This window comes from Salmo salar, chromosome ssa14, assembly GCF_905237065.1.
Source record: "Salmo salar chromosome ssa14, Ssal_v3.1, whole genome shotgun sequence".
NCBI classification, from domain to species: Eukaryota; Metazoa; Chordata; class Actinopteri; order Salmoniformes; family Salmonidae; genus Salmo; species Salmo salar.
Window position 1 is genome coordinate 86,156,097 of NC_059455.1, and position 27,144 is coordinate 86,183,240.

Sequence of the window (27,144 nt, forward strand, 5' to 3'; positions counted from 1 at the left end):
TAGCTTGTGATCTGTCTCTCTCCTCAGGTAGGATCCAGGAGGTGATCCTACAGGAGCACCTGGAGAAAGAGGATGAGGTGTTGGTGTCACTGGCTGGACTTAAGCAGGTACTGGACAGCAGTGCCACATAAGTGGGTGGGTGGGTGGGGGTGCATGTTAGCGCCTCTGAGTTAGCATTTTGACCATATGTGTAGTACATCTGTGTGTGTTCATCATGACTTGCTCTGTGTGTTTATGAATGAATCCGTCAGATCAAGGACATCCTGAAGGGAGCGCTGCATTTCAACCAGAGCCTGCTGGAGGCTGAGGAGAACGAGGAGATCACCATCGCTGATGACCACTATGACCACGCCAACAGTCACCATGAAGACCAGCCTTACCTGGCCGCGCCGCAGCGTGGCGACGCTGATGGAGAACAGGAGGAAGAGCTGGAGCACGCACCACCAGAGCAACAGGTGAACACATGGTTGTATTAATACGTAGACTCATGTTTGCAGTGTACCCTTGCATACTTTGGTATCTTTCCCTATGCTTGAAAATCTGTGATGACTTGTGGGTATATTGTGACTGATCTACAAATAATACTAGTAGTTATTTATGATGGAAGGTGATTTGTAGATCAGCCAGTCAACAGCAGTGTTGAACAAGCCCCTTGTCTCCCTTTTGCAGGCGTCTCCCCCAGAGTGCTCTCTGTGTGGGGGCTCGGAGGGGAGGAACTGGGATGACTACATTCTGGTCTCTCAGGACGGAGAGCTGCAGCCCACCGAGGGAGGGGTGGAGAGGACCCCTCCAATCAGACAGCTCCATGGCTCGGTCAGGGTGGAGCCGTTCCAGGACCCCCTGATGGGTGCAGCGTCGGGTTCCTCCAGCCCAGACGAGGACAGCATTCACAGCAAAGACTCAGACTTCGCCATTGTCAACTCCCAGGACCTGTGATGGACTTCACTGATCTGGGTGGGAGTTACCACTAACCAGAGATCTAGGATAAGTTGATCTACTCCCTAATCCCCCACCTTAACCATTTGGAGGGATTCATCCCAGCCTGGAGGATATGCTGCCCTACACAGGAAAACCAACTCGCCACTGCTGGATCAAACTTGCCAATGTGGGCTGGACTATGGCAGCCTACCAATACCTTATCTCACCTGCTCTGTATTCCTTCATGAATACCATAGATCTCTCTTATGCCTAGCCTCTTCTCCTGAATGCTTGGGCCTTAGTGCTTATCCAGCCCCACCTGTGACTTTAATGATGATACCTATTTCTGCCACACGAGGGTGCTACAAGACAGTTCACCACAGGCTACCCTCAGGAACTGGAATTCATAGTGCATTTATCAGTGTGAGGGATGCCTTTCCCTTCTCTGTATGTAGTAATGGTAGGGTAGTACCCTGTTTCTCCAGGTAGGGGAGCAGTCTGTCCCATACCTCTTGTCTGTATCTAATGCCTGTGTCTAAAGAGCTTCTCTTGTCTTACCTCCATTCACCGCCTCTGATTGATTGTCCTTTAACTGTTTCGAGGTAGAAGTTGCTCCTAACCAATCGGCAGTCCTACACCTACCATTAGGGGGATGGTACAATAGCTGATCCTGTATCAGTTGTTAGGAGGCAACTTCTACCTACTCTTAACCAGTGCCTGGAAACCATTGACAGATTAAAGCTTCTTATGGCTTGGGGGCGCTATTTTCACATCCGGATGAAAAGTGTGCCCAAAGTAAACTGGCTGCTACTCAGGCCCAGAAGCTAGGATATGCATACAATTGGTATATTTGGATAGAAAACTCTAAAGTTTCTAAAACTGTTTGAATAAAGTCTGTGAGTTTCCACTAGATGTCAACAGTCTTTAGAAATGGATGTTTTTCTTTAGAGAAATAAATGAGTAGCCCTGTTATTTTCCTGTGTCACACCAGGTGCACTCTAATGTTTTGGTGCGCGTGACCTGGAACGTGCTTTCTTTGTTTTCGTCCGGTATTGAACACAGTTTATCCCGTCTTAAATTTGATCGATTATTTACGTAAAAAAATACCTAAAGTTGTATTAGGAAAGTTGATTGAAATATTTGGACAAAGATTACTTATGAGATATTTTGGAGTCATATAGTGTGTGTTGGAACCAGTGTTTTTCTGGATCAAATGCGCCAAATAAATGGACATTTTGGATATATAACGACGGAATTAATCGAACAAAAGGACCATTTGTGATGTTTATGGGACATATTGGAGTGCCAACAGAAGAAGCTCGTCAAAGGTAAGGCATGAATTATATCGTTATTTTTTAGTTTTGTGTCGCGCCTGGCGGGTTGAATTATGATTGTCTGTCTTTGTTTGATGGGGTGCTGTCCTCAGATAATAGCATGGTTTGTTTTCGCCGTAAAGCCTTTATGAAATCTGACACCGCGGCTGGATTAACAAAAAGTGTAGCTTTAATTTGGTGTATTGCATGTGTGATTTCATGAAAGTTTATTATTTGATTTGAATTTGACGCTCTGCCATTTCACCGGATGTTGTCAAATCGATCCCGCTAAAGGGATGTGATCCATAAGTTTAACTGACTCACTTCTTCTTTACATTTTTGTTTAAAGATACAATTTTAACCCAATACAGCTGCATTAATGTGAAATTATTAAATTAAGGAAAACGGGCTTTAAAAAATAATCTATTCCATGTAATAAGATTTGATTATTTCTGATGTCCTTGTATTTATCTTGCTTCCTGGGGTAGCCAAGTAAAGCATTGCACACACAAGGGATGTCCCTACAGCAGAGAGATGGTTATCTATAGACCAATAAAATGCTCGTTACAGTATGCCTATGTCATGTTCAGAGGGGGAGAGAATGGTTTTTCAACAGGACATTGTACAAGTGCTAGCAACATGCTGAATTGTACAACTAATATTTAAATTGGCAATGCTAACTAAAAACAAACAAAACATGCAATGAAGAAGGGTAAACAATGCTCATAAGTGGAGGCTGCTGAGGGGGGGACGGCTCATAAATGGCTGGAATGGAATGAAAGGAATGGTATCAAACACAAAAACATGCTTGATTTCATTCTGGCCATTATGAGCCTTCCTCCCCTCAGCAGCCTCCACTGTTGTAAGTGACATTTGAAAATTCCAGTGGATATCCAATACTTTGGCTTCTCTTTGTTGATTGCATGTGTGGCCAGCTGGCTATCAGTTGAGCAAATGGTCAAAGCTGTGTGTGTGTGTGTGTGTGTGTGTGTGTAAAAAGCAGGGTTTTATGATTGAAGTAACTGGTTTATTTGCTTACTGGTTGGTTGTTGTAATGGATATGGTTTGAAGGAGATATTGATGTCAATTTACCATGAAACAAGGAATCATCCTACAGCATCCAGGTTTTCAAGAGGACAACAATTGTCTTCTGACAGGTGGAGTCTACAGACTGATTCGTCACGCTATCTGACGGTAAACCATGGACATCAGTATCAGGAATGTTTTTTTATTTTTTATTATCTGAAGTCACCATTTTGTAAAAATCCAGTAACGTTTTACAGAATGAGGATAATACTGTAATGTGTGACACAACCACCTAGAAAAGCATTGGTCAAGGTGCTATGGAAGGAGTATTTGAAATACTGTTGTTTTTGATCATACAGTTGAGGCATTAACATTCTGGTTGAGTTCGATCATTAACCCTATCCCAACAATATACACATCCATAGGTGAGGGGAGTTCCTTACTAATCAGCAGCCTTAATGCATCTGTCAAGTACAAGGGAGTGAAATCCTGCAGACAGACACTAAAGGCTGACACATCCGTTACGGTGTAATTGACATGAATGGGGATTCCCATTCTACTCATTCTAATTCTGTGTACACATCTACATTCTTTTGTTCCACTGCACCTGGAGAAGCTGAAGTGGCTCAGTTGGTGTTTGCAACTTCAGGATTGTAGCACGCACTACTGTAAGTCGCTTTGTATAAAATTGTCTGCTAACTAGCATATTATATTGGTAGCAGTCACACTTTCACACACATTCTGAATCAGCCTCCTCCCACACGCATGTTATCACTTCTGTCTCATTCAGTTTCACTTTGTTCTGTAGTTTATCGCCCTGAAAGCCCTCCACTTCCCCCAACAAAAAACAAGGACTCCATTCAATCCATAGTGCTGAAGAGACGCTTTATAGCGCGATTTGACAATTAAAGTCAATATTCCTGTGGTCGCTTCATACTGTATGTCGGCTCAAAACATTTTAAAACGGATGTTCTGCGATACAGATTGAATCCAGCTCCAGAAATAACAAACACTTCACAGAGGAGGATTAAAAACATATTTCCAGCTACATTCAGGGACAGGCCATTCTGATTGTCTCTGACTTCTTTCCTGTCTCCGACGTTCTCCTCCCTCCTGACAGTGGTATAACAGGAATATTTTTCTTGAATTGTTTTAGTCCATCTTCTGTTCATCGTTGTGTGGAGAGAATAGCCAACTAGACTCCAACAGGCCCTAACCCGGTTAGATGAAGGAGCCATTCACTTTCGAGTGTGCGTAGCAACTTGGTTGTCAGTTCTGGCCAACCTGCCGATCCTCAGAAGGATGACGGTGCCCTTAGAAACTGATCTAAGGTCAGGTTTTTACGTTTCCCCCCTTTTGATTTAATATATAATTTGAGGCGGGTAAGCTGGTCCTAGACCTGTACCTAAGGGGAACCTCTAGCCGGAGCTGTAGCTCTCTCCTGGATGGTGTCCAGGCTGCGTCGGGGGCGGGTCGCCTCTCCTGTCACACCCTTACTAAGGTTAGAGGTCAGGGCAGCATAGTGTACCTGCTTCATGTTCTCCTGCACCTCTGTCATAGCCCGTTTCAGAAGGTCTGCCTGCCCCTGAGAGAGCGAGTGGGAGAAGGGGGAAGATAGGAGAGAGAGGTTTGTTGGAGTTGGCTAATATGGAAACAGACTGGCACTGTTCTGTGGTTGTCTTTGGTCTGCTGTGCGTGACAGTGCGTGTGTAGATTCACCTTCAGTATGGTGATGTTCCAGCTGAAACTCTCCACAGCTCTGGTGACCTTACGATCGTTAAGCCCCTCCTTCACTGCAATGGAATGCAACGTCTCATGGAACTTCATGGCTAGGGGACGACACACACACACACACTTATTAGCAATGTTGAACCTTTCCCTCTGTCAACCTCTCCAGGTCTTAACCAAGGTCCAAGGCCGGCGATCAAGTCTTAACCAGTCTATTACACTACACAGAGAAAGGTAGAGAGTTAAGAGATCTGAATAAAATAAGAAAGTGCATTGATTTTTTTTTTACTTCTAAAGGTAGTTTTACGGTTGAGCCGAAATCTACAGTGTTTATCTGTGAATGCAATCTGCATTGTCTACAGTAAAATGTGCTGGTCTACAATGTGCCTTTTGGTTTAATCCTAGCTTCAATTAAAGAGAGAGAGAGAGGGAAAGAGAACAAGAGAGATTCAAGAGTGACAGGCAGACACCTTGTCCTCTCTTCCCTCTGGCCAGATTGACTGTGGTGTTGTGTCGCTTCCTCTGTCTGCCCCGGGACACTGTCACACTCTGTCACCATCTCCATGGAGACGAAGAAGTGGGTTAACACAGAGCACGCGCTGTAAGCTCTCCTAACCTGCTACGAAAAGACCTTCCGTCCATGGCTGTATACCATCTAGTCAAAACCAGCGATAATGTGAGGGGACTTTTAAACACAGCATCCTGAGCAACACCACCGCCAACACAGACCTGAATGCAACTCAGTATATTTTACTTCAATTTTCTCTCTTGCACACACACACACCTGAAAACAACTCACTAACTTCAACATTCAATAGTACACAATTACACAGAATTTCATATATACTGTACACACACACACACACACCACATTGGCTGCCTGCCTGCCAGTGCAGTTGCTAGGCGACTTGAGGCTTGAGTGCCAGGGCATTCCGTTACGTGTGTGTGCATGTGGGAAATGTTCCATTTCCCTGTATAACCGAGCAGAACCGACAGGACGGAGAGAGAGGGAACATCAGCACTGGCCAGAACACTGCCTGATACTGCCCAAACATTCAAACCCCCCCCCACCAAAAAAAGTACCGAGCTCCCGGCCATCTATACCAGGCGGTGTCAAGGAAGGCCCAAAAATTCAGACTCCAGCCACCCAAGCCATAGGCTGTTCTCTGCTACCACACGGCAAGCAGTACCAATGCACCTAGTCTGGAACCAACAGGATCCTAAACAGCTTCTACACCCAAGCCATAAGGCTGCTAAACAAGTCTGCTAAATAGCTAATCAAATGGCTACCCGGACTACCTGCATTGAACCTTTCTTCCACTAACTCTTGCTTGGACTCTATCCACACAAACTGGACTTGTACACACTCTGCTGCTGCTACTGTCTTATCTATCCTGTTGCCAAGTCACTTTACCACTACCTCCATGAACATATTGTATCTACCTCAATGACCTCGTACCCCTGCACATCCACTTGGTACTGGTACTGCCTGTATATAGCCATGGTATTTTTACTGATTTATGGTACTGCCTGTATATAGCCATGGTATTTTTACTGATTTATGGTACTGCCTGTATATAGCCATGGTATTTTTACTGATTTATGGTACTGCCTGTATATAGCCATGGTATTTTTACTGATTTATGGTACTGCCTGTATATAGCCATGGTATTTTTACTGATTTATGGTACTGCCTGTATATAGCCATGGTATTTTTACTGATTATTGTTGGTTATTCACCGTGTATTTGTTCCTCGTGTCACTAGTTCTCTTTTAACTCTGTATTGTTGGAAAAGGACCCATAAGCATTTCACTGTTCGTCTACACCTGTTTACCAAGCATGTGACAAATAACATTTTACTTTATTTGACACAAACACACAATTTTCATTTTTCATATTTATCTGAGAATAAAAGGGTTGAACTCAGGTGAGCTGAGATGAAAATCTCAGAGGAGACTGGGAGCAGACTCTGGGGTGTTTGGCCATATCTACATAATCACTCCATTTTTCTATCACCGGTCTTCCACTCGCTGAAATACATCAATTTATCAAACTTGTCATCTCTCCTCTAGCTATTAAGCCATTCATATATCTCTCGCTCTCTAAGCCTTATGGAACAACGGGGACTGTGAAGCAACACAAGCACATGCGCACACACACACACACACACACATACGCACTATACAATCACACACATACACATGGATTTTGTACTGTAGGTATGGAGTAGGGGCCTGAGGGCACACAGTGTCTTGTGAATATTGTACTGTTTTTAAAATTGCATAAACTGCCTTAATTTTGCAGGACCCTAGGAAGACTAGCTGCTGCCTTGGCAACAGCTAATGGGGATCCATAATAAATACAAACACTGATCTACAGAACCTTCAGAAAGTATTAACACCCTTTGAATTTTTCCACATTTAGTTGCATTATAAAGTGGGATTCAAATGAATGTAATTTTTTTGTCATCTACACAAAGTACTCTAATATCAAAGTGGAAGAGAAATTCTAACATTTTGTAAAGATGTATGGAAAATAAAACACATCTTCATTAAGTATTCAACCCCCTGAGTCAAAACATGTTAGAATCACATTTGGCAGTGATTACAGCTGTGAGTCTTTCTGGGTAAGTCTCTAAGAGCTTTCCACAATTGGATTGTGCAACATTTGCCCATTATTCTTTTCAAAATTCTTCAAACTCTGTCAAGTTGGTTGTTGATCATTGCTAGACAACCATTTTCAGGTCTTGATGTATATTTTCATGTAAAAAATGTAACTCCGCCACTCAGGAACATTCACTGGCTACTTCAGTGTAGTTGGCCTTGTGTTTTAGGTTATTGTCCTGCTGAAACGTGAATTCATCTCCTATTGTCTGGTGGAAAGTAGACAACCAGGTTTTCCTCTAGGATTTGTCCTGTGCTTAGCTCCATTCCGTGTCTTTTTTTATACTTAAAAAAACCCATTCTTTAAAGATTACAAGGATACCCATAACATGATGCAGACACCACTATGCTTGAAAATATTGAGAGTGGTACTCAGTAATGTGCTGTGTTGGATTTGCCCCAAACATAACACTTTATATTCAGGACAAGTTAATTGCTTTGGCACATGTATTGCAGTATTACTGCCTTGTTGCAAACAGGATGCATGTTTTGGAATATTTTTTTATTCTGTACAGGCTTTCCCTCTGTCAATTAGGTTAGTATTGTGGAGTAACTACAATGTTGATCCATCCTCAGTGTTCTATCACAGCCATTAAACTGTTTTAAAGTCACCATTGCCCTCATGGTGAAATCCCTGAGCGGTTTCCTTCCTCTCCGGCTACGGAGTTTGGAAGGACGCCTGTATCTTTGTAGTGACTGAGTGCATTGATACATCATCCAAAGTGTAATTAATAACTTCATTTTGCTCAAAGATATAATCAGTGTCTGCTTTTACATGTTTTTACCCATCTACCAATAGTTGCCCTGCTTTGCGAGGCATTGGAAAACCTCCCTGGTCTTTGTGTTTGAAATTCACTGCTTGACTGAGGTACCTTACATTTATCTGTATGTGTTGGATACAGAGATGAGGTAGTCATTCAAAAATCATGTTAAACACTATTATTGCACACAGAGTGAGTCCATGAAAAATGTTGTGACTTGTTCAGCACATTTTTGCTTGTGAACATATTTAGGCTTGTCATAACAAAGGGGTTGAATACATAAGACAGTTCAGCTTTTCATTTCAAATGAATTTGTAAAAATGTTGACATGGTGTAGGTCAGTGACACAAAATCTCAATGTCATCCATTTTAAATTCAGGCTGTAACAACATGTGTAGAAAGTCAAGGGGTGTGAATACAGTGCATTCAGAATGTATTCAGACCCCTTGACTTTCTACACATTTTCCCCCTCAATCTACACACAATGCCCCATAATGACAAAGCAAAGTCTTTTTTAGAACTGTTAGCATTTAAAAAAAAATGAAATATCACACTTACATAAGTATTCAGACCTTTTACTCAGCACTTTGTTGAAGCACCTTTGGCAGCGATTACAGCCTCGAGTCTTCTTGGGTATGATGTTACAAGCTTGGCACACCTGTATTTGGGGAGTTTCTCCCATTCTTCTCTGCGGATCCGATGGGGAGCGTTGCTGCACAGCTATTTTCAGGTCTCTCCAGACATGTTTGATCGGGTTCAAGTCCGGGCTCTGGCTGGGCCACTCAAGGACATTCAGAGACTTGTCCTGAAGCCACTCCTCTATTGTCTTGCCCGTGTGCTTAGGGTCTTTGTCCTGTTGGAAGGTGAACCTTTGCTCCAGTTTGAGGTCCTGAGCACTCTGGAGCAGGTTTTCATCAAGCATCTCTCTGTACTTTGCTCCATTCATCTTTCCTGCAATCCTGACTACTCTCCCAGTCCCTGCCGCTGAAAAACATCCCCACAGCATGATGCTGCCACCATTATGCTTCACCGTAGGGCTGGTGCCAGGTTTCCTCCAGACGTGATGCTTGGCATTCAGGCCAAAGAGTTCAATCTTGGTTTCATCAGACCAGAGAATCTTGTTTCTCATGGTCTGAGAGTCCTTTAAGTGTTTTTTGGCAAAATCCAAGCGGGCATGTGTTTTTTACCGAGGAGTGGCATCTGTCTGGCCACTCTACCATAAAGGCCTGATTGGTGGAGTGCTGCAGAGATGGTTGTCCTTCTGGAACGTTCTCCCATCTCCAGAGGAACTCTGAGTGACCATCAGGTTCTTAAGAGGTCACCTCCCTGATAAAGGCCCTTCTCCCCTGATTGCTCAGTTTGGCCAGGCAGCCAAAGTCTTGGTGGTTCCAAACTTCTTCCATTTAAGAATGATAGACAGATGTGTGCCTGTCCAATCAATCAAATTAACCACAGAAGTCCAATGAAGTTGTAGGAACATTTCAAGGATGATCAATTGAAACAGGATCCACCTGAGCTCAATTGAGTCCCATAGCAAAGGGTCTGAATACTTATGTAAATAAGGTATCTGTTTTTTATTTCTAAAAACCTGTTTTCATTTTGTCATTATGGGATTGATGCCAAGTTGTCAGCCTTCCCATGATGCCGAGTCGCCGCAGGGTAAACAAACCTTGCTCCGCCAAGTTACACCAAGAGACTGATCTAAGGTCAGTTTTGTATTTCCATCCCTATTGGTTAAGGATGCGATTTGGGGAGGATAAACTGATTCTTGACCTGTACTCAGAGCTTACGCCAACACAAACTACATAAATCAAGAGCTCAGTCAATAAACAAACTCATCTAATATTAACATATGGACAAATCTCCCTCAGAGCCAGGATGAAAATAGTTCCTGTGATGGATGAGGTGGAGACATGGCGTGCGTTCCAAATGGCCCATAGGACTCTGGTCAAAAGTAGTGCACTATATAGGGAATAGGGTGCCATTTGAGACAACCATGAAAGTTTCAGCAGACTAAAGGCTTCAGGCTGTTGTTGATGAGGTCTTAGCTGGAGAGTCGGTTGGCAGGGCCTGTAGGCAAGTCTTTCTCACGACTACTGGACTGTTGACATTGAGTCAGATCACTAAAGAAAACAATCATGCTCTCTAACCACCTAACTAGCCATAGACAACTCCAATTTCATCACCGTTGATGTTGCTTTCAGTCACGTGATGAGGCCTGCCTCTCTCTCTCTCCAATTCAATTCAAGGGGCTTTATTGGCATGGGAAACATGTTTACATTGCCAAAGCAAGTGAAATAGATAATAAACAAAAGTGAAAAACAAAAAAAATTACAGTAAACATTACTCACAAAAGTTCCAAAAGAATAAAGACATTTCAAATGTGCAAATAGTACAAAAGGGAAAATAAATAAGCATAAATATGGGTTGTATTTACAATGGTGTTTGTTCTTTACTGGTTGCCCTTTTCTTGTGGCAACAGGTCACACATCTTGCTGCTGTGATGGCACACTGTGGTATGGCACACAGTATCAAAATCGGGTTTGTTTTTGGAAATATTTGTGGGTCTGTGTAATATGTGTCTATAATATGGTCATACATTTGGCAGGAGTTTAGGAAGTGCATCTCAGTTTCCACCTCATTTTGTGGGCACTGTGCACATAGGCCGTGGAGAAGACAGGCTCTCTCAATAGCAGGTGTAACGCAGGTCAACTACTGTTGAATACTTATCTTTACGAGTGAGATTCCAGTAACCAATCATATTATACTATATTGATATGGTTAAGTTGACAGCTATTACAAATCAGCTGTCAGAAGCTGTATGACGAGCAGTTTATTTTGAGCCAATCAAGACTCAATATTCTCTTCGTCGCTCTACTAAAAACTCACATTATACAGAAGTTGGTGCCAAAATTCGGGGGAAAAAGCTTGCACGGAATGTGGAGAGCTTCTGCCATTCCATGGAAGAAAAAGTTTCAATTTGTGAGAAGTTGTATAAAACTGAATATTAACACGTATCTATACAAAAGTGCTGTGAAGGGATTGAGGGAAAGATTGACGCCAGGATTTAGTCAGGTTTTTTTGAGTATGGATTTAGTTCCACCAAGGAGGGCGAGCCGCCCAAACCCAGGACATCAATAAGAAGATTTGCATGTGAAGACTTATTTTCCTTGGAGAACACTGAATTTGTACTGCCATACTTTTTATTTTACCAGGTAAGTGGACTGAGAACACATTCTCATGTACCGCAACAACCTGGGGAATAGTTACAGAGGAGGGGGATGAATGAGCCAATTGGAAGCTGGGGATGATTAGGTGGCCGTGATGGTATGAGGGCCAGATTGGGAATTTAGCCAGGACACCAGTGTTTACACCCCTACTCTTACCATAAGCACCATGGGATCTTTAGTGACCACAGAGAGTCAGGACACCCGTTTAACATCCCATCCGAAAGACAGCATCCTACACAGGGCAGTGGCCCTGGGGAATTGGGATCTTTTTTAGACCAGAGGAAAGAGTGCCTCCTACTGGCCCTCCAACACCACTTCCAGCAGCATCTGGTCTCCCATCCAGGACCAACCCTGCTTAGCTTCAGAAGCAAGCCAGCTGTGGGATGCAGGGCAGTATGCCATGTGGTAGGATTTTTCTTGCAAGACATCATTGCATCATACATTGCAGTGGGATTGTTATAAGCACATGCTACATTTAAACACCTGACAGTGTTTATTGACAGGCACAGTCACTCACATTTGATTCCATTTCATAGAGGTTTATAAGTCAGTATTTGTGAATTGGGTTGGGTTTTTCTGTGGATTCATGTTTATTGTATTGCTATTGAACTTATAAATCTGACAGACCCTCAGATTAAGATAGAGTTGGGTGCACCCTAGTAAACTATAGGCGGGATATATGGCTGATATCTAAGTCTATTGTACTATTCATTTATTTCATTCACATTGACCTCATTGAACAAATTTCACATATCAATATTTACTCAAGGTGATTCATTTTTTGTTAGTATTGTTATTTACAAAATACAAGCTGGCATTCTTTTCCTAAATTATTCAGTTGTGTGGTTTTCATTTCTCCCTACTGCTCCAGTAGAGAGCCTAACTGCTCCAGTAGAGAACCTAACTGGTCCAGTAGAGAGCCTAACTGGTCCAGTAGAGAGCCTAACTGGTCCAGTAGAGAGCCTAACTGGTCCAGTAGAGAGCCTAACTGCTCCAGTAGAGAACCTAACTGGTCCAGTAGAGAGCCTAACTGGTCCAGTAGAGAACCTAACTGGTCCAGTAGAGAACCTAACTGGTCCAGTAGAGAGCCTAACTGGTCCAGTAGAGAGCCTAACTGGTCCAGTAGAGAACCTAACTGGTCCAGTAGAGAGCCTAACTGGTCCAGTAGAGAGCCTAACTGCTCCAGTAGAGAGCCTAACTGCTCCAGTAGAGAACCTAACTGGTCCAGTAGAGAGCCTAACTGGTCCAGTAGAGAGCCTAACTGGTCCAGTAGAGAGCCTAACTGCTCCAGTAGAGAGCCTAACTGCTCCAGTAGAGAACCTAACTGGTCCAGTAGAGAGCCTAACTGGTCCAGTAGAGAGCCTAACTGGTCCAGTAGAGAGCCTAACTGGTCCAGTAGAGAACCTAACTGGTCCAGTAGAGAGCCTAACTGGTCCAGTAGAGAACCTAACTGGTCCAGTAGAGAGCCTAACTGGTCCAGTAGAGAGCCTAACTGGTCCAGTAGAGAACCTAACTGGTCCAGTAGAGAGCCTAACTGGTCCAGTAGAGAGCCTAACTGCTCCAGTAGAGAGCCTAACTGGTCCAGTAGAGAACCTAACTGGTCCAGTAGAGAACCTAACTGGTCCAGTAGAGAGCCTAACTGGTCCAGTAGAGAACCTAACTGGTCCAGTAGAGAGCCTAACTGGTCCAGTAGAGAGCCTAACTGGTCCAGTAGAGAGCCTAACTGGTCCAGTAGAGAGCCTAACTGGTCCAGTAGAGAGCCTAACTGGTCCAGTAGAGAGCCTAACTGGTCCAGTAGAGAACCTAACTGGTCCAGTAGAGAGCCTAACTGGTCCAGTAGAGAACCTAACTGGTCCAGTAGAGAACCTAACTGGTCCAGTAGAGAGCCTAACTGGTCCAGTAGAGAACCTAACTGGTCCAGTAGAGAGCCTAACTGGTCCAGTAGAGAACCTAACTGGTCCAGTAGAGAACCTAACTGGTCCAGTAGAGAGCCTAAATGGTCCAGTAGAGAGCCTAACTGGTCCAGTAGAGAACCTAACTGGTCCAGTAGAGAACCTAACTGGTCCAGTAGAGAGCCTAACTGGTCCAGTAGAGAACCTAACTGGTCCAGTAGAGAGCCTAACTGGTCCAGTAGAGAACCTAACTGGTCCAGTAGAGAACCTAACTGGTCCAGTAGAGAGCCTAACTGGTCCAGTAGAGAGCCTAACAGGTCCAGTAGAGAACCTAACTGGTCCAGTAGAGAGCCTAACTGGTCCAGTAGAGAGCCTAACTGGTCCAGTAGAGAGCCTAACTGGTCCAGTAGAGAACCTAACTGGTCCAGTAGAGAGCCTAACTGGTCCAATAGAGAGCCTAACTGGTCCAGTAGAGAACCTAACTGGTCCAGTAGAGAACCTAACTGGTCCAGTAGAGAGCCTAACTGGTCCAATAGAGAACCTAACTGGTCCAGTAGAGAGCCTAACTGGTCCAGTAGAGAGCCTAACTGGTCCAGTAGAGAGCCTAACTGGTCCAGTAGAGAACCTAACTGGTCCAGTAGAGAGCCTAACTGGTCCAATAGAGAGCCTAACTGGTCCAGTAGAGAGCCTAACTTGTCCAGTAGAGAACCTAACTGGTCCAGTAGAGAGCCTAACTGGTCCAGTAGAGAGCCTAACTTGTCCAGTAGAGTTTAAGTTTAAACATACAGTAGCCCATAGTGTTAAGCAATTGTTACACAAGGCAATGCTCACTGAGTCTGTACATACTCAAAGACTTGTTTAGGGCCAAATAGCATTCTATTTTGCTCAGTTTTTTTGTTAATTCATTCCAATGTGTCAAGTAATTATCTTTTTGTTTTCTCATGATTTGGTTGGGTCTAATTGTGTTGCTGTCCAGGGGCTCTGTGGGGTTTGTTTGTGAACAGAGCCCCATAACCAGCTTGCTTAGGGGACTCTTCTCCAGGTTCATCTCTCTGTAGGTGATGGCTTTGTTATGGAAGGTTTGGGAATCGCTTTCTTTTAGGTGTTGGTAGAATTTAAAGGCTCTTTTCTGGATTTTGATAATTAGTGGGTATCGGCCTAATTCTGCTCTGCATGCATTATTTGGTGTTTTACGTTGTACACAGAGGATATTTTTGCAGAATTCTGCATGTAGTCTCAATTTGGTGTTTGTCCCATTTTGTGAATTCTTGGTTGATGAGCTGACCCCAGACCTCACAACCATAAAGAGCAATGGGTGGGTGTTTCTGTTTCTCTCTCTCTCTCTCTCTCTCTCTCTCTCTCTCTCTCTCTCTCTCTCTCTAATAGGCTTTATTGGGATGGGAAACATATGTTTACGTTGTCAAAGCAAGTGAAATCTCTCGATTTCAAATGTCATATTGTCTATATACAGAACAAAATGGAAAATAAATCAACATAAATATGGGTTGTATTTACAATGGTGTTTGTTCTTCACTGGTTGCCCTTATCTTGTGGCAACAGGTCACAAATCTTGCTGCTGTGATGGCACAGCAAGCTCTCTTTCTCTTCCTCTTTTTACCAAACAGTCCTGCTGTTTACAGTTGAACAGTGAAAGGGGCTTTTCATTGGTCATGCCTGACTAAACAACCAACCTTTGACCCTGATCAGTGTATGATGCAGTCAACCTTAAGGATATGACAGTCAATTAGCACGTCCTTTTATCTAACGCTTCCGAACAAGGTGGACGCAGATGAAGGAGATAGATGGGCCCATAGAATTACATTCAGAAGGCTGTGCAGCGAAGATTGCTAAGGTCCTACACCTATTTGTTTGGTGCATTTCTCTATGGGTGTTTGTGTGGGTTTAGATTCTACATTGGTTCTATTTTGATTCTGCATTGATTCTACTGTGGTATTTCACCCAATAGATATTTATCAAAATTGGATTTGTTTTCTATTTCTTTGTGGGTCTGTGCAATCTGAGGGAAATATGTCTCTCTCTCACCTGTTGTCTGTATTTGTAGGATCCTGTCGTAGACTCCGCCTGACAGCTCCATCACTGCTCTGCTCGCCTGGATCATCTGTAGACAGAGTACACAAGATCAGTCTATTATTCACACACACACACACACCACAGCTTCCTCCTATTAATTTCTCACCCAAGCATTCAAGTCAAGGCATGAGATCCACTTAGCGAAATAAGATGCTCATTTATGCTAATGCTATTCAGGGCCATGGTGAGCTCTCCCTCACTCTGATTCATCAGGAATGAGGATGCACTCTCAAATCACACACACGCAACACACACACACGCAACACACACACGCAACACACACACATATCAATTTCTCACCTGGAAATTTCTTTGCACTTGTTTAACATTGAAAAATTACCCACACTAAATGAGTGTCACATTTTTTCACATTGAGATTTTAATCATTTTTCAAAATGAAATGAAAAGAGGCACAGTTATCTCCCGTGAAGACACGGTGAGCACTCCCTCACTCTGATTCATCAGGAATGAGGATGCACACACACACACACACTCTCTACTTTGGGGGCATACGCGAAAGTAATCACGTAAATTAAATCAGTGACAGAGATGGTGGCAGGGAGAGAGAGGGAAGTAGAGAAAGAGGTTAAAAACAAGTCAAAGAATCAATCAATCAACTTATAACCTGCACAACTATTCTCAATGGAAACCCAAAGCGCTACATAAATAAAATGTGAAGGATTGACTAGGATTGATTGATCGATCCTCACCGTTTCGTAGGTGGAGACCACCCTGCGTAGGACGTCTGGCAGGGGCCCTTGGGGCTCCATGGAGGGGTACTGCTCCCTCAGCTCAAACAGCATCAGGGGGTCCCCATCGGCCCCCACCACACGGGATCCCAGGGCCAATACACACTGCATGAGGTTAGCCACCGCTGACACCCCACACAGCTCCCTGAACACTGCCACCGAGTTCTACAGGGACAGAGAGAGAGCGGGGGGGGGGGTTATGAAAAACACCCACCCACACATCTATATAAAAACAGACACACTCACGTACCGCTTGTCCTGTATTAGTGATAGTGTTCTGTGGATCATACTGTAATCCTCTACTAAGCCATTAGTTGCTGGGGTTTAATCATGGAACAAACTGACATGGTTTCCTGGGATACCATCACTGAGAACATCTGATTGAATTAGAGAAGCTTTATTGGGAGATGGTTAAAGTGACAACCACAAAGCGACCGTATCACTGCCGTACTATTGAATTCATGTTTTATTGGGGTCATTGAACCGCTAAAATCCAAATCAGTTTTATTTAACAGCACAGGTTTGTGTTTTTCATCATGAAACCTAACCCTAACCTTAACCACACTGTTAACTGTAATGCCTAACCCTAACATTAAATTAAGCCCAATAAATCACATACATTTTTACAATATAGAAAATTGTTCTAATCTCTTCTCGATGTCATGGTGCTTGCCTTCAGTGTTTACTTCTGTTTAGGGGTGTGTGTGTGTACAAGACTGTGTGTGTGTGTGTGTGTGTGTGTGTGTGTGTGTGTGTGTGTGTGTGTGTGTGTGTGTGTGTGTGTGTGTTCACGGCCTCTTTGCATTAGTGCATCAGTCTACTACATCAGGGTAACATCATAGTCTGATGACTCATAGCATGAATCTCCTGCCTAAACACATCAGAGGTCCTTAACATCACTCAGACAGCCAGACTAAATGCTTACAGGGACCATCACCTTACCATCAGCTTACCATAACCATAACCTGTCAGTCTAAAGCAGATCTTCATAGATCAGGCTAACTAGCCAGTTTAGAACCAGTGAGAGATTGTCTACTGCTTCTGTGTTGTCTACCGCCACTCAGTCTCAACCTGTTGATGTCCGTTTTTTTTGATTGAACCTTTATTTAACTAGGCAAGTCAGTTGATGTCTCTGGAGGAATGATCAGCCATCTTTATGGTCATAGTTTAGTGATCACTGAGATGAACCCAACCCATGGAGGATTCAATCTACCATAAATTGACATGTCTATTCTGAGTTAGACATCATCTGTTGTGAATACAGGTATACAGGCATTTCAGTCATGAAATGTGAAAATTGTGATTGATAAATTACTGTTTATCCTTCCGCCTCACCTGCATGTTCTCCCGCAGGTCCGTGGCCTCCTTCAGTTGCGGGCCGGCCATTTTGAAAACCTCGTCCACTTCTTTGATCCCCAGGTCCCGGAGTGCAGCGTAGTCCCTCCCTCGCCTCGCCTTCCGCATAGACAGCCCCCGCTTGTAGGGCTTTCCCCCTCCTCTCCGGTTGGTGAGGGCCACATGGACGAACAGCATGGCGTACGGGAGGTCCTCCCCCATCAGTGACTGTAATGGTATATGCCGGTAGCCTGGCTGTAGGCACTCCAGGGGAATGGTGTACTGACCTGTGGTAAAACAGGGGGGATTACAAATGATGTACAAGAGTGTTAGACAATGAAATGACCATGAGAAGATAGTGAATGTTCACTCACTCTTTAACTGCTACAAAGTGTTCTTTATCTTAGCTAGTGATACTTGCTTGTGAGCTAGCAATAACCTTTACATGGCTGAAAGGTTGTTGTAGTATCAAATCAAATATTTATTGGCTTCAGACAAGCTCAACCAAAAGCAGACTGGACACCGGACTAGCAGTCAATGCAGAGCTGACCTTCGCCCTCCCTCCACTACTAACCTATGAACTCGTCCCCTATGAATTCATCATCCAGCACCACGAAGCGCACCATGGCCAGCTCGGGCAGGTTGATCTGGAACTCAAAGCTCTCGTCGAAGATGGGGTTGTCTCCGTTCTGCACCACCGTGCGGGTGCGGCGCTCGGCACAGTCAGCAGGGATACCGTGGATCTCCACGTAGACGTACGGGTCCACCACATCTCCTTTAGCTCCAGAACCCCTCGGACGGGGGAGGTTCTGACCACTGATCACCTGCATGGATGGATCCGCTTTATTGATTGATTGTCTGTTTGTTAGTTTGTTTATTTGTTTGATTGATGCAAGTGTACTGAATAACTGAACCAATACCATTCAACCACTAAGAGAAGTGTACTGAATAACTGAACCAATACCATTCAACCACTAAGAGAAGTGTACTGAATAACTGAACCAATACCATTCAACCACTAAGAGAAGTGTACTGAATAACTGAACCAATACCATTCAACCACTAAGAGAAGTGTACTGAATAACTGAACCAATACCATTCAACCACTAAGAGAAGTGTACTGAATAACTGAACCAATACCATTCAACCACTAAGAGAATTGTACTGAATAACTGAACCAATACCATTCAACCACTAAGAGAAGTGTACTGAATAACTGAACCAATACCATTCAACCACTAAGAGAAGTGTACTGAATAACTGAACCAATACCATTCAACCACTAAGAGAAGTGTACTGAATAACTGAACCAATACCATTCAACCACTAAGAGAAGTGTACTGAATAACTGAACCAATACCATTCAACCACTAAGAGAAGTGTACTGAATAACTGAACCAATACCATTCAACCACTAAGAGAAGTGTACTGAATAACTGAACCAATACCATTCAACCACTAAGAGAAGTGTACTGAATAACTGAACCAATACCATTAAGAGACGTGTACTGAATAACTGAACCAATACCATTAAGAGACGTGTACTGAATAACTGAACCAATACCATTAAGAGAAGTGTACTGAATAACTGAACCAATACCATTAAGAGACGTGTACTGAATAACTGAACCAATACCATTCAACCACTAAGAGAAGTGTACTGAATAACTGAACCAATACCATTCAACCACTAAGAGAAGTGTACTGAATAACTGAACCAATACCATTAAGAGAAGTGTACTGAATAACTGAACCAATACCATTCAACCACTAAGAGAAGTGTACTGAATAACTGAACCAATAACATTAAGAGAAGTGTACTGAATAACTGAACCAATACCATTCAACCACTAAGAGAAGTGTACTCAATAACTGAACCAATACCATTAAGAGAAGTGTACTGAATAACTGAACCAATACCATTCAACCATTAAGAGAAGTGTAGTGAATAACTGAACCAATACCATTAAGAGAAGTGTACTGAATAACTGAACCAATACCATTAAGAGAAGTGTACTGAATAACTGAACCAATACCATTAAGAGAAGTGTACTGAATAACTGAACCAATACCATTAAGAGAAGTGTACTGAATAACTGAAACAATACCATTAAGAGAAGTGTACTAAATAACTGAAACAATACCATTCAACCATCAAGGAGCCAACAAGCCAGGCAGTGAATAGGAGCCTCTATTAAACAGATATAAATAAAACACTGCTGTCTATCTGCTAGCCACTCACCTTAACATGGAGCAGCTGAGGGGACACACCCGGCACAGAGTCTCTCGTATCGGCGCTGAAATACGACACCTCCTGTCGCATGATGGCGGGTCGCAGCACGTACCCACAATTCCCGTTCTGGCGGAACCAGGCGATGTTAAGGTCCATCATCAGCCCGGGCGTCTGGTAGTTCAAAGCCACAATCTGGCAACCACACTTCCACAGGTCCTGTGGGTTCATGTTGCTGGAGTCGATGCGCATGGCGCTGGGGTAGACCCGCGACAGGAAGCGCTTGTTGTAGTTGACAAAGTCTCCCGGGTGCTCGCTGGCGCAGCGCACAGCCAGGGTCTCGTTGAACGAGCAGAGCTCCCAGGGTTTCTGGGTAGAGAACGACAACTGGAAGTCTGTGAAACGTACTGACTTGCACAGAGTCACCAAGTCAGAGAGCTCCTTTACTAGCTGGAACCGCTTAGGGGTAGTAGGAGGGGTCAGGGATTTAATGCTACCACCACCCCCTCCACCTTTCTGCCCCCACTCCCCCCTCTCCTTCTCCACTGTTACCAGCCTTCATTCTCTGGCACATCTCCGCCCCCTCGTCTTCGTCAGTCACATCCCCCTCCGCCCCCCCCCGCATCCCTCCTCCAACTTCTGCCCCTTCAACAGGATCTTGCCCCTCAGGGCATTAGGCGAGGGCAGGTACCCCTCCCCTTCCCTGAGGGGCTCCGTGTACAACCTCTCCCCCAGTATCTTCCTCAGGTGCTGGAGCATGACTCTCTGCTGGCAGGGGGAGCAGTGGTTCTCCAAGCACAGGATCAGTGGAAACTCCGAAGCCTCGAATGCAAAACGGCCGATCACATCCAGGACACAGTTGAACTTGACAGGCGAGGTGAGGGTGTGACCGGTATAAACCACAGGTTCGTCGTCAGGGCCGTCCCACACGTCCACCTCCACACACCTGCAGCCCATCTTTAAAGCCCGGATGTAGCCGGTGATGTCAGCGGGCCCCCTGAACTGGTCCTCAATGAGGTAGGTGTTGTGGGAGGAGTTGATGTAGTAGTGGGATAAGGGCTGGCTCATGTCCTGGCACACCTGGCTGTGTTCCGGGTCAAACAGGTGGGACTCCAGGGAGGTGAGATATCTGGTGAAACCGTCCAATGAGAGGCAGCCTTGGCGACGTCCCTCCTCCGACGGCTCGTGGGATTGGATGAGCTCCAGACTGGTGTCTTCAGTCACCTAGACACGGAGGGCAGAGGAGAACAGAGAAATGAGCATCTCTTGAAGTGAAATTGTCATTTGTATTTCTAAATCGACCACTGTCTATTGGAGGGACACTTTATTTCTTATCAGCTAGACAGAGCTAAGAGGGACAATAGAAGAGAAAAAGAGAGAGAGAAAAAGGGAGAGAAAACCCATGAAACAGTCCTACTGGTAGAACAGCAAACCCATGAAACAGTCCTACTGGTAGAACAGAAAATTGGTCCTCCTCGCCATCCTTACCTGAGCCATGCCCTGCTCAACCTCCAGGAACCTCATCAGATCCTTGGTATCCAGGTACTCCTTGTTGCTAGAGAACTGCACCAGCAGGAAGTAGATCTCTGGTCGAGTGCAAAGGTCGTGAAAGACCTCAATGAACTCCTCCTTGGTTACCCTGCCCTCTATCCCTCTTCTGGTGTCTGTGTTTGCTCCAGATTCACCCCCATCCCTTTCCTCAGCTCCAGTCACAGCTGGAGCCCTATCCTCATCGCCAGCTCCTGAGCCAATCACAGCTACAACTGAAGCCCCAACCTTTGCTTCAGCTCCAGCCACAGTTCCAACTCCAGATGTCCCGGCCCCATTCATCCTCTCCTTGACACGATGGAGCTCCTTAAACCGGTGTTCCACTTTCTCACTCCTCACCCCAGGGTTAACACTCCTGATCAGACCTACAGCCGACCGCAAACTGATCCCCACCTCTCCTCCACCCTGTCCATCTGAGACAACCATAGAGGAAAATGTCTCTGCTAGCCAGGCGAGACGAAGGCTGTCCTCACTGCTGGCCATCATGTCTATGGCATGCTTCCCATACAGAATCAGATACCTAGGATGAGACAGAGAAGGATTGCACAGAGATTGTCATAATTAAAAGATACCAGGGTAGGAAATACTATGGGAGTCATCTGTTCCAGTTGTTTTCATTCACTTCCACTTGTCCAACTGGGAGTTCCATTTGGGTGTCAGTCTAGATTTACATCTTCAAGGATCTTGACATCCTTTTGATATGACACCACTTAGCCATGGAGAGTTGTTTAAACTAAAGCAAAACCAGATCTGGCAACCCAGCAAGACATTGTGTACATGAATCCTACGTCCAGATCTGGCAACCCAGCAAGACATTGTGGACATCTATCCTACCTCAGGCCAGTGACCCAGACGTTGGCCACCTCTGCAGAGTTAGCCACCAGGTCCAGAGCTTCATAGGTCTCTCCATAGATGATAGAGAAGGCACAGTCCTCAGAGATCTGGTCATAGACACCGTTGGTCCTAAAGGTCTCTGTGTTGCGGCCGGTGCGGACCTAGAAAGACACAAAGAAGGATCCAATCAAATGAGACCAAGTACAGAACAGTATACATGGGAGTTAACAGTTCTTATTGTTTCAGTCAGTTCCATTCACTGACTGAGTTATATTTGGCTCCAAGACAGTGCTGAAGAATAGTCAATTCCTGATGAGTGCAAACTCCATTTAAATCTATTGCAGATCATTCCATTTAATTGCTCTGTTTTTTTTTACAGGAAACCAGACGTCATTGCATTTATCAGGAGTTAACTCCATAAAGATTCATAACATCGCTGTCTCCACTTGGGTCTCCTCCTAGGTGTGTACCTACCTCTCTGATGGAGGGGACGGCGATGCGGGTGTTGCTACCTACCTCTCTGATGGAGGGGACGGCGATACGGGTGTTGCTACCTACCTCTCTGATGGAGGGGACGGCGATACGGGTGTTGCTACCTACCTCTCTGATGGAGGGGACGGCGATACGGGTGTTGCTACCTACCTCTCTGATGGAGAGGACGGCGATACGGGTGTTGCTACCTACCTCTCTGATGGAGGGGACGGCGATGCGGGTGTTGCTACCTACCTCTCTGATGGAGGGGACGGCGATACGGGTGTTGCTACCTACCTCTCTGATGGAGGGGACGGCGATACGGGTGTTGCTACCTACCTCTCTGATGGAGGGGACGGCGATACGGGTGTTGCTACCTACCTCTCTGATGGAGGGGACGGCGATACGGGTGTTGCTACCTACCTCTCTGATGGAGGGGACGGCGATACGGGTGTAGCTACCTACCTCTCTGATGGAGGGGACGGCGATGCGGGTGTAGCTACCTACCTCTCTGATGGAGAGGACGGCGATACGGGTGTTGCTACCTACCTCTCTGATGGAGGGGACGGCGATACGGGTGTTGCTACCTACCTCTCTGATGGAGGGGACGGCGATACGGGTGTTGCTACCTACCTCTCTGATGGAGGTGTCATGACGTTGGCCTCTTTGAGTACAGGGAGGACAGTTGACCCCCTCCCCCCTTGCACCCTCCCCCAACCTACCTTCCCCCACCCAGTCCCTGTGGGAAGGAGTGGTAACATTCCAGGAGAATCTCTTGCCACATGGCCCATAGAGAGACACAGGAAATTCTTCCAACTCACAGAATTGGGGAGCCAAGCGACATTTGTGTTCTGGAGAAGGTATGGAAGATTGGTGAAGAATCCAGCTACGAACTGGTCCGCTTGGTACAATTTTGTGATACTCAGAAGAGACAATATAGCCATATTACCATAAAACGGTTTATATAATAGCCTCAGCCTTGAGACTTGCATCCACATGGTTGTATAGAATGTATTAATAAGGATAAAGCTATTTGTAATACATTGAAATGCTATGTACTGATGTTAATATGATAGAATTGGATTTCTGTACCAAGCTTAACTCAGTCATCGGCACGCCCCCAGGGACACAGACAGGACCAGGCGTCATGTTCTATGTTCACTATAAACCCCCCCTGACTTACTAGTCTAACAGACCCGGCCTCCACTCCATTGTGAGTTGGCCAATAGGTTTGACCATCCAAGTACTCTACTGAAAGTGAACTATACCACGTGGTTAACTTTTAGACTATTGATACCGACAGAATAAGAACAAGTCTTTGATATTAATTATTAGTCTGCAGCTAAGTAAATTATATCATTGAACGCGAAGACCAACGAAACATCCATTCTATGACGACATTAATGAATGTCGCTTTGAAAGATCCATTCTAACCGAGAGAGAGAGAGAGAGAGAGAGAGAAAACTCTCCATCAGAACGACGCTGCAACAAGGATCCCGACGACACACTGAGCGTAAATATATATTGATTGCAATTGTTCTCAAATGAGTGAGCGTTCATGTGCAAAGGATTAGCATGTCAATTGTTAATATTAATGAACTGTGTACCTCCTCAGCTGAACATTTTATGACCCATTGTTCTACAAGACACCAGCCATGCCTGTTAGCCACTAGGGCACATTACTCTACCAATTCTTTGTGATGATAATTACTGTTTGTATACTTTATGTGAATTACTTAGTTTAGTAAATAAATGATTTTAAGACAATTGATGTATGGATGATTTTAGTAAAGACTGGGTTCGTGCAGATACAACAATTTACGACGTTTGGAATGAGACTGGACGCGAGGTAAAATACACCATTTAAACCAGAAGATAATCGGCCTATACTATAACAGAATATAATATATAATGTTATAATATAGGAAGGTTATATTAGGAAAATTATAGCTTTGTAATCTGAATATTTTCCTTGGTGCCCCGATCTCCTAGTTAATTACAATTAAACGATTAATCAGTTTAATCGCGTGATAATAATTACAGGGAGTTAATTGATAAACATGTCTTCAGTTTAATGGTACCCCAAAGACACGACAGAGGGGACGGCGATATGGGTGTTGCTACCTACCTCTCTGATGGAGGGGACGGCGATACGGGTGTTGCTACCTACCTCTCTGATGGAGGGGACGGCGATATGGATGTAGCTACCTACCTCTCTGATGGAGGGGACGGCGATGCGGGTGTTGCTACCTACCTCTCTGATGGAGGGGACGGCGATACGGGTGTTGCTACCTACCTCTCTGATGGAGGGGACGGCGATGCGGGTGTTGCTACCTACCTCTCTGATGGAGGGGACGGCGATACGGGTGTAGCTACCTACCTCTCTGATGGAGGGGACGGCGATGCGGGTGTTGCTACCTACCTCTCTGATGGAGGGGACGGCGATACGGGTGTTGCTACCTACCTCTCTGATGGAGGGGACGGCGATACGGGTGTAGCTACCTACCTCTCTGATGGAGGGGACGGCGATACGGGTGTTGCTACCTACCTCTCTGATGGAGGGGACGGCGATGCGGGTGTTGCTACCTACCTCTCTGATGGAGGGGACGGCGATGCGGGTGTTGCTACCTACCTCTCTGATGGAGGGGACGGCGATACGGGTGTTGCTACCTACCTCTCTGATGGAGGGGACGGCGATGCGGGTGTTGCTACCTACCTCTCTGATGGAGGGGACGGCGATGCGGGTGTTGCTACCTACCTCTCTGATGGAGGGGACGGCGATACGGGTGTTGCTACCTACCTCTCTGATGGAGGGGACGGCGATGCGGGTGTTGCTACCTACCTCTCTGATGGAGGGGACGGCGATATGGGTGTAGCTACCTACCTCTCTGATGGAGGGGACGGCGATACGGGTGTTGCTACCTACCTCTCTGATGGAGGGGACGGCGATACGGGTGTAGCTACCTACCTCTCTGATGGAGGGGACGGCGATGCGGGCCTTGTCTGACTCCTTCTTGGAGGGCTCCCATCGCAGGGCCTGCAGATCTGACTCCAGCAGGTAGTAGCGTTGGTAGACTCGTGAGTTGGAGCGCACCTTCCGAAACTCAGTACCCTCCATCTGGAGACAGATGAGACGTCAAACATGCACATACCTTGATCCTATTCACTAGGAAGCAAATGGGCCGAAACGGGGAGGGACTACCTGCACTTGACCAATAAGAAACATTTTTTTTTTCGTTTTCCGCTGTGAAATGTTTTGCTACGGTGTGCACTAACGAATACACCCCAGTTATATTTCAGTCACTTATATAAAAAACAAACCAACAGACACTGCCACTTCAGAACTGTACAACTAGAATGTAACAAGTGTAACTAGTGTAGTAACTGGTTTATAACTAGTGTGTGTAACGGGTGATGTTCCCCACCATAGCGCTGATGCAGTCTGCAGCGCTGCTGATCTTCCTCTCAGAGAGACTGCTGCTGAAGGAGACTGTCTTCTTCCTCTCACGACCAGCACGAGACCCATCCTACAGAGAGAGAGAGAGAGAGAAGGAGAGGATGTGTGGGGAATTGATAAGAGGAAATTGGGAAAGTAGAGAGAGAGAGATTTATTAATACAGATAAACCTACACTCCTACCCAGCCCAGCCCAGGCTCATTTCACTTTGTTGGTGTTCTTTCTGATAACATGTGTCAGAGTGCCTTTGACCTTCACCAATAACCCATTAATCAAACACTGATGGGCTTTGAAAATTCAAGTTCCATGCCCCCTTGATGACTTTGGCCTCCAAATGATCTGAGTTCTATCACTGTTTTGAGAGAAAAAGAGAGAGAGCGAGAGAGAGAGAGAGAGAGAGAGAGAGAGAGAGAGAGAGAGAGAGAGAGAGAGAGAAGAGAGAGAGAGAGAGAACTGAGCTGAAGGAGCAGCCCCCCAGCTACACCAGCCCAGACACAGAGCTTCTACAGGACCAGATCAACCAGTGCAGGACCCAGCTGAAGAACTCTGTCCAGGAGCTGAGAGAGAGCCTTACCACAGCTCTTGAGGAGGTAAAGGCCACCATGAGGAGAGAGCCTTACCACAGCTCTTGAGGAGGTAAAGGTCACCATGAGGAGAGAGCCTTACCACAGCGCTTGAGGAGGTAAAGACCACCATGAGAAGAGAGCTGGTGCAGGTAAAGGAGGAGATGGTAAAGGAGTTGTCTGTCATCAAGAGGGTGCTGCAGCACAGAGAACAGACTGTAGAGACTCCCAGAGAGAAGCTGCAGCCCCTCACCACCCCTAACAACCCCACTGACCCACCTTTACCCACAACCCCCCTATACCGACAACACTTTACCCACACCCCCAGTCAACAA

At 45.2% G+C, this 27,144-nt stretch overlaps 2 protein-coding genes across 3 annotated transcripts in view; one reads left to right on the forward strand and one right to left on the reverse strand.

The window, feature by feature from the left end:
* The window catches only part of LOC106570538 (TBC1 domain family member 5), a 43,277-nt gene extending 41,387 nt beyond the window's left edge, over nucleotides 1–1,890 (forward strand). For both annotated transcript variants that reach the window (XM_014142976.2, XM_045694906.1), the window contains 3 exons: nucleotides 28–107; nucleotides 252–455; nucleotides 670–1,890. In XM_014142976.2, coding sequence (XP_013998451.1) covers nucleotides 28–107; nucleotides 252–455; nucleotides 670–936 — 551 coding nt within the window. In that variant the 3' untranslated portion in view covers nucleotides 937–1,890. The remainder of the gene's footprint in view (nucleotides 1–27; nucleotides 108–251; nucleotides 456–669) is intronic.
* Nucleotides 1,891–3,443: 1,553 nt separating this feature from the next.
* Nucleotides 3,444–27,144, reverse strand: part of LOC106570537 (inactive phospholipase C-like protein 2) — a 47,924-nt gene continuing 24,223 nt past the window's right edge. Inside the window, 13 exon segments of the mRNA XM_045694907.1 lie at nucleotides 3,444–4,842; nucleotides 4,977–5,086; nucleotides 15,576–15,651; nucleotides 16,334–16,537; nucleotides 17,708–17,994; nucleotides 18,282–18,531; nucleotides 19,950–20,396; nucleotides 20,464–20,559; nucleotides 20,562–21,161; nucleotides 21,426–22,005; nucleotides 22,320–22,480; nucleotides 25,759–25,908; nucleotides 26,216–26,317. Coding sequence (XP_045550863.1) covers nucleotides 4,663–4,842; nucleotides 4,977–5,086; nucleotides 15,576–15,651; nucleotides 16,334–16,537; nucleotides 17,708–17,994; nucleotides 18,282–18,531; nucleotides 19,950–20,396; nucleotides 20,464–20,559; nucleotides 20,562–21,161; nucleotides 21,426–22,005; nucleotides 22,320–22,480; nucleotides 25,759–25,908; nucleotides 26,216–26,317 — 3,243 coding nt within the window. The 3' untranslated portion in view covers nucleotides 3,444–4,662.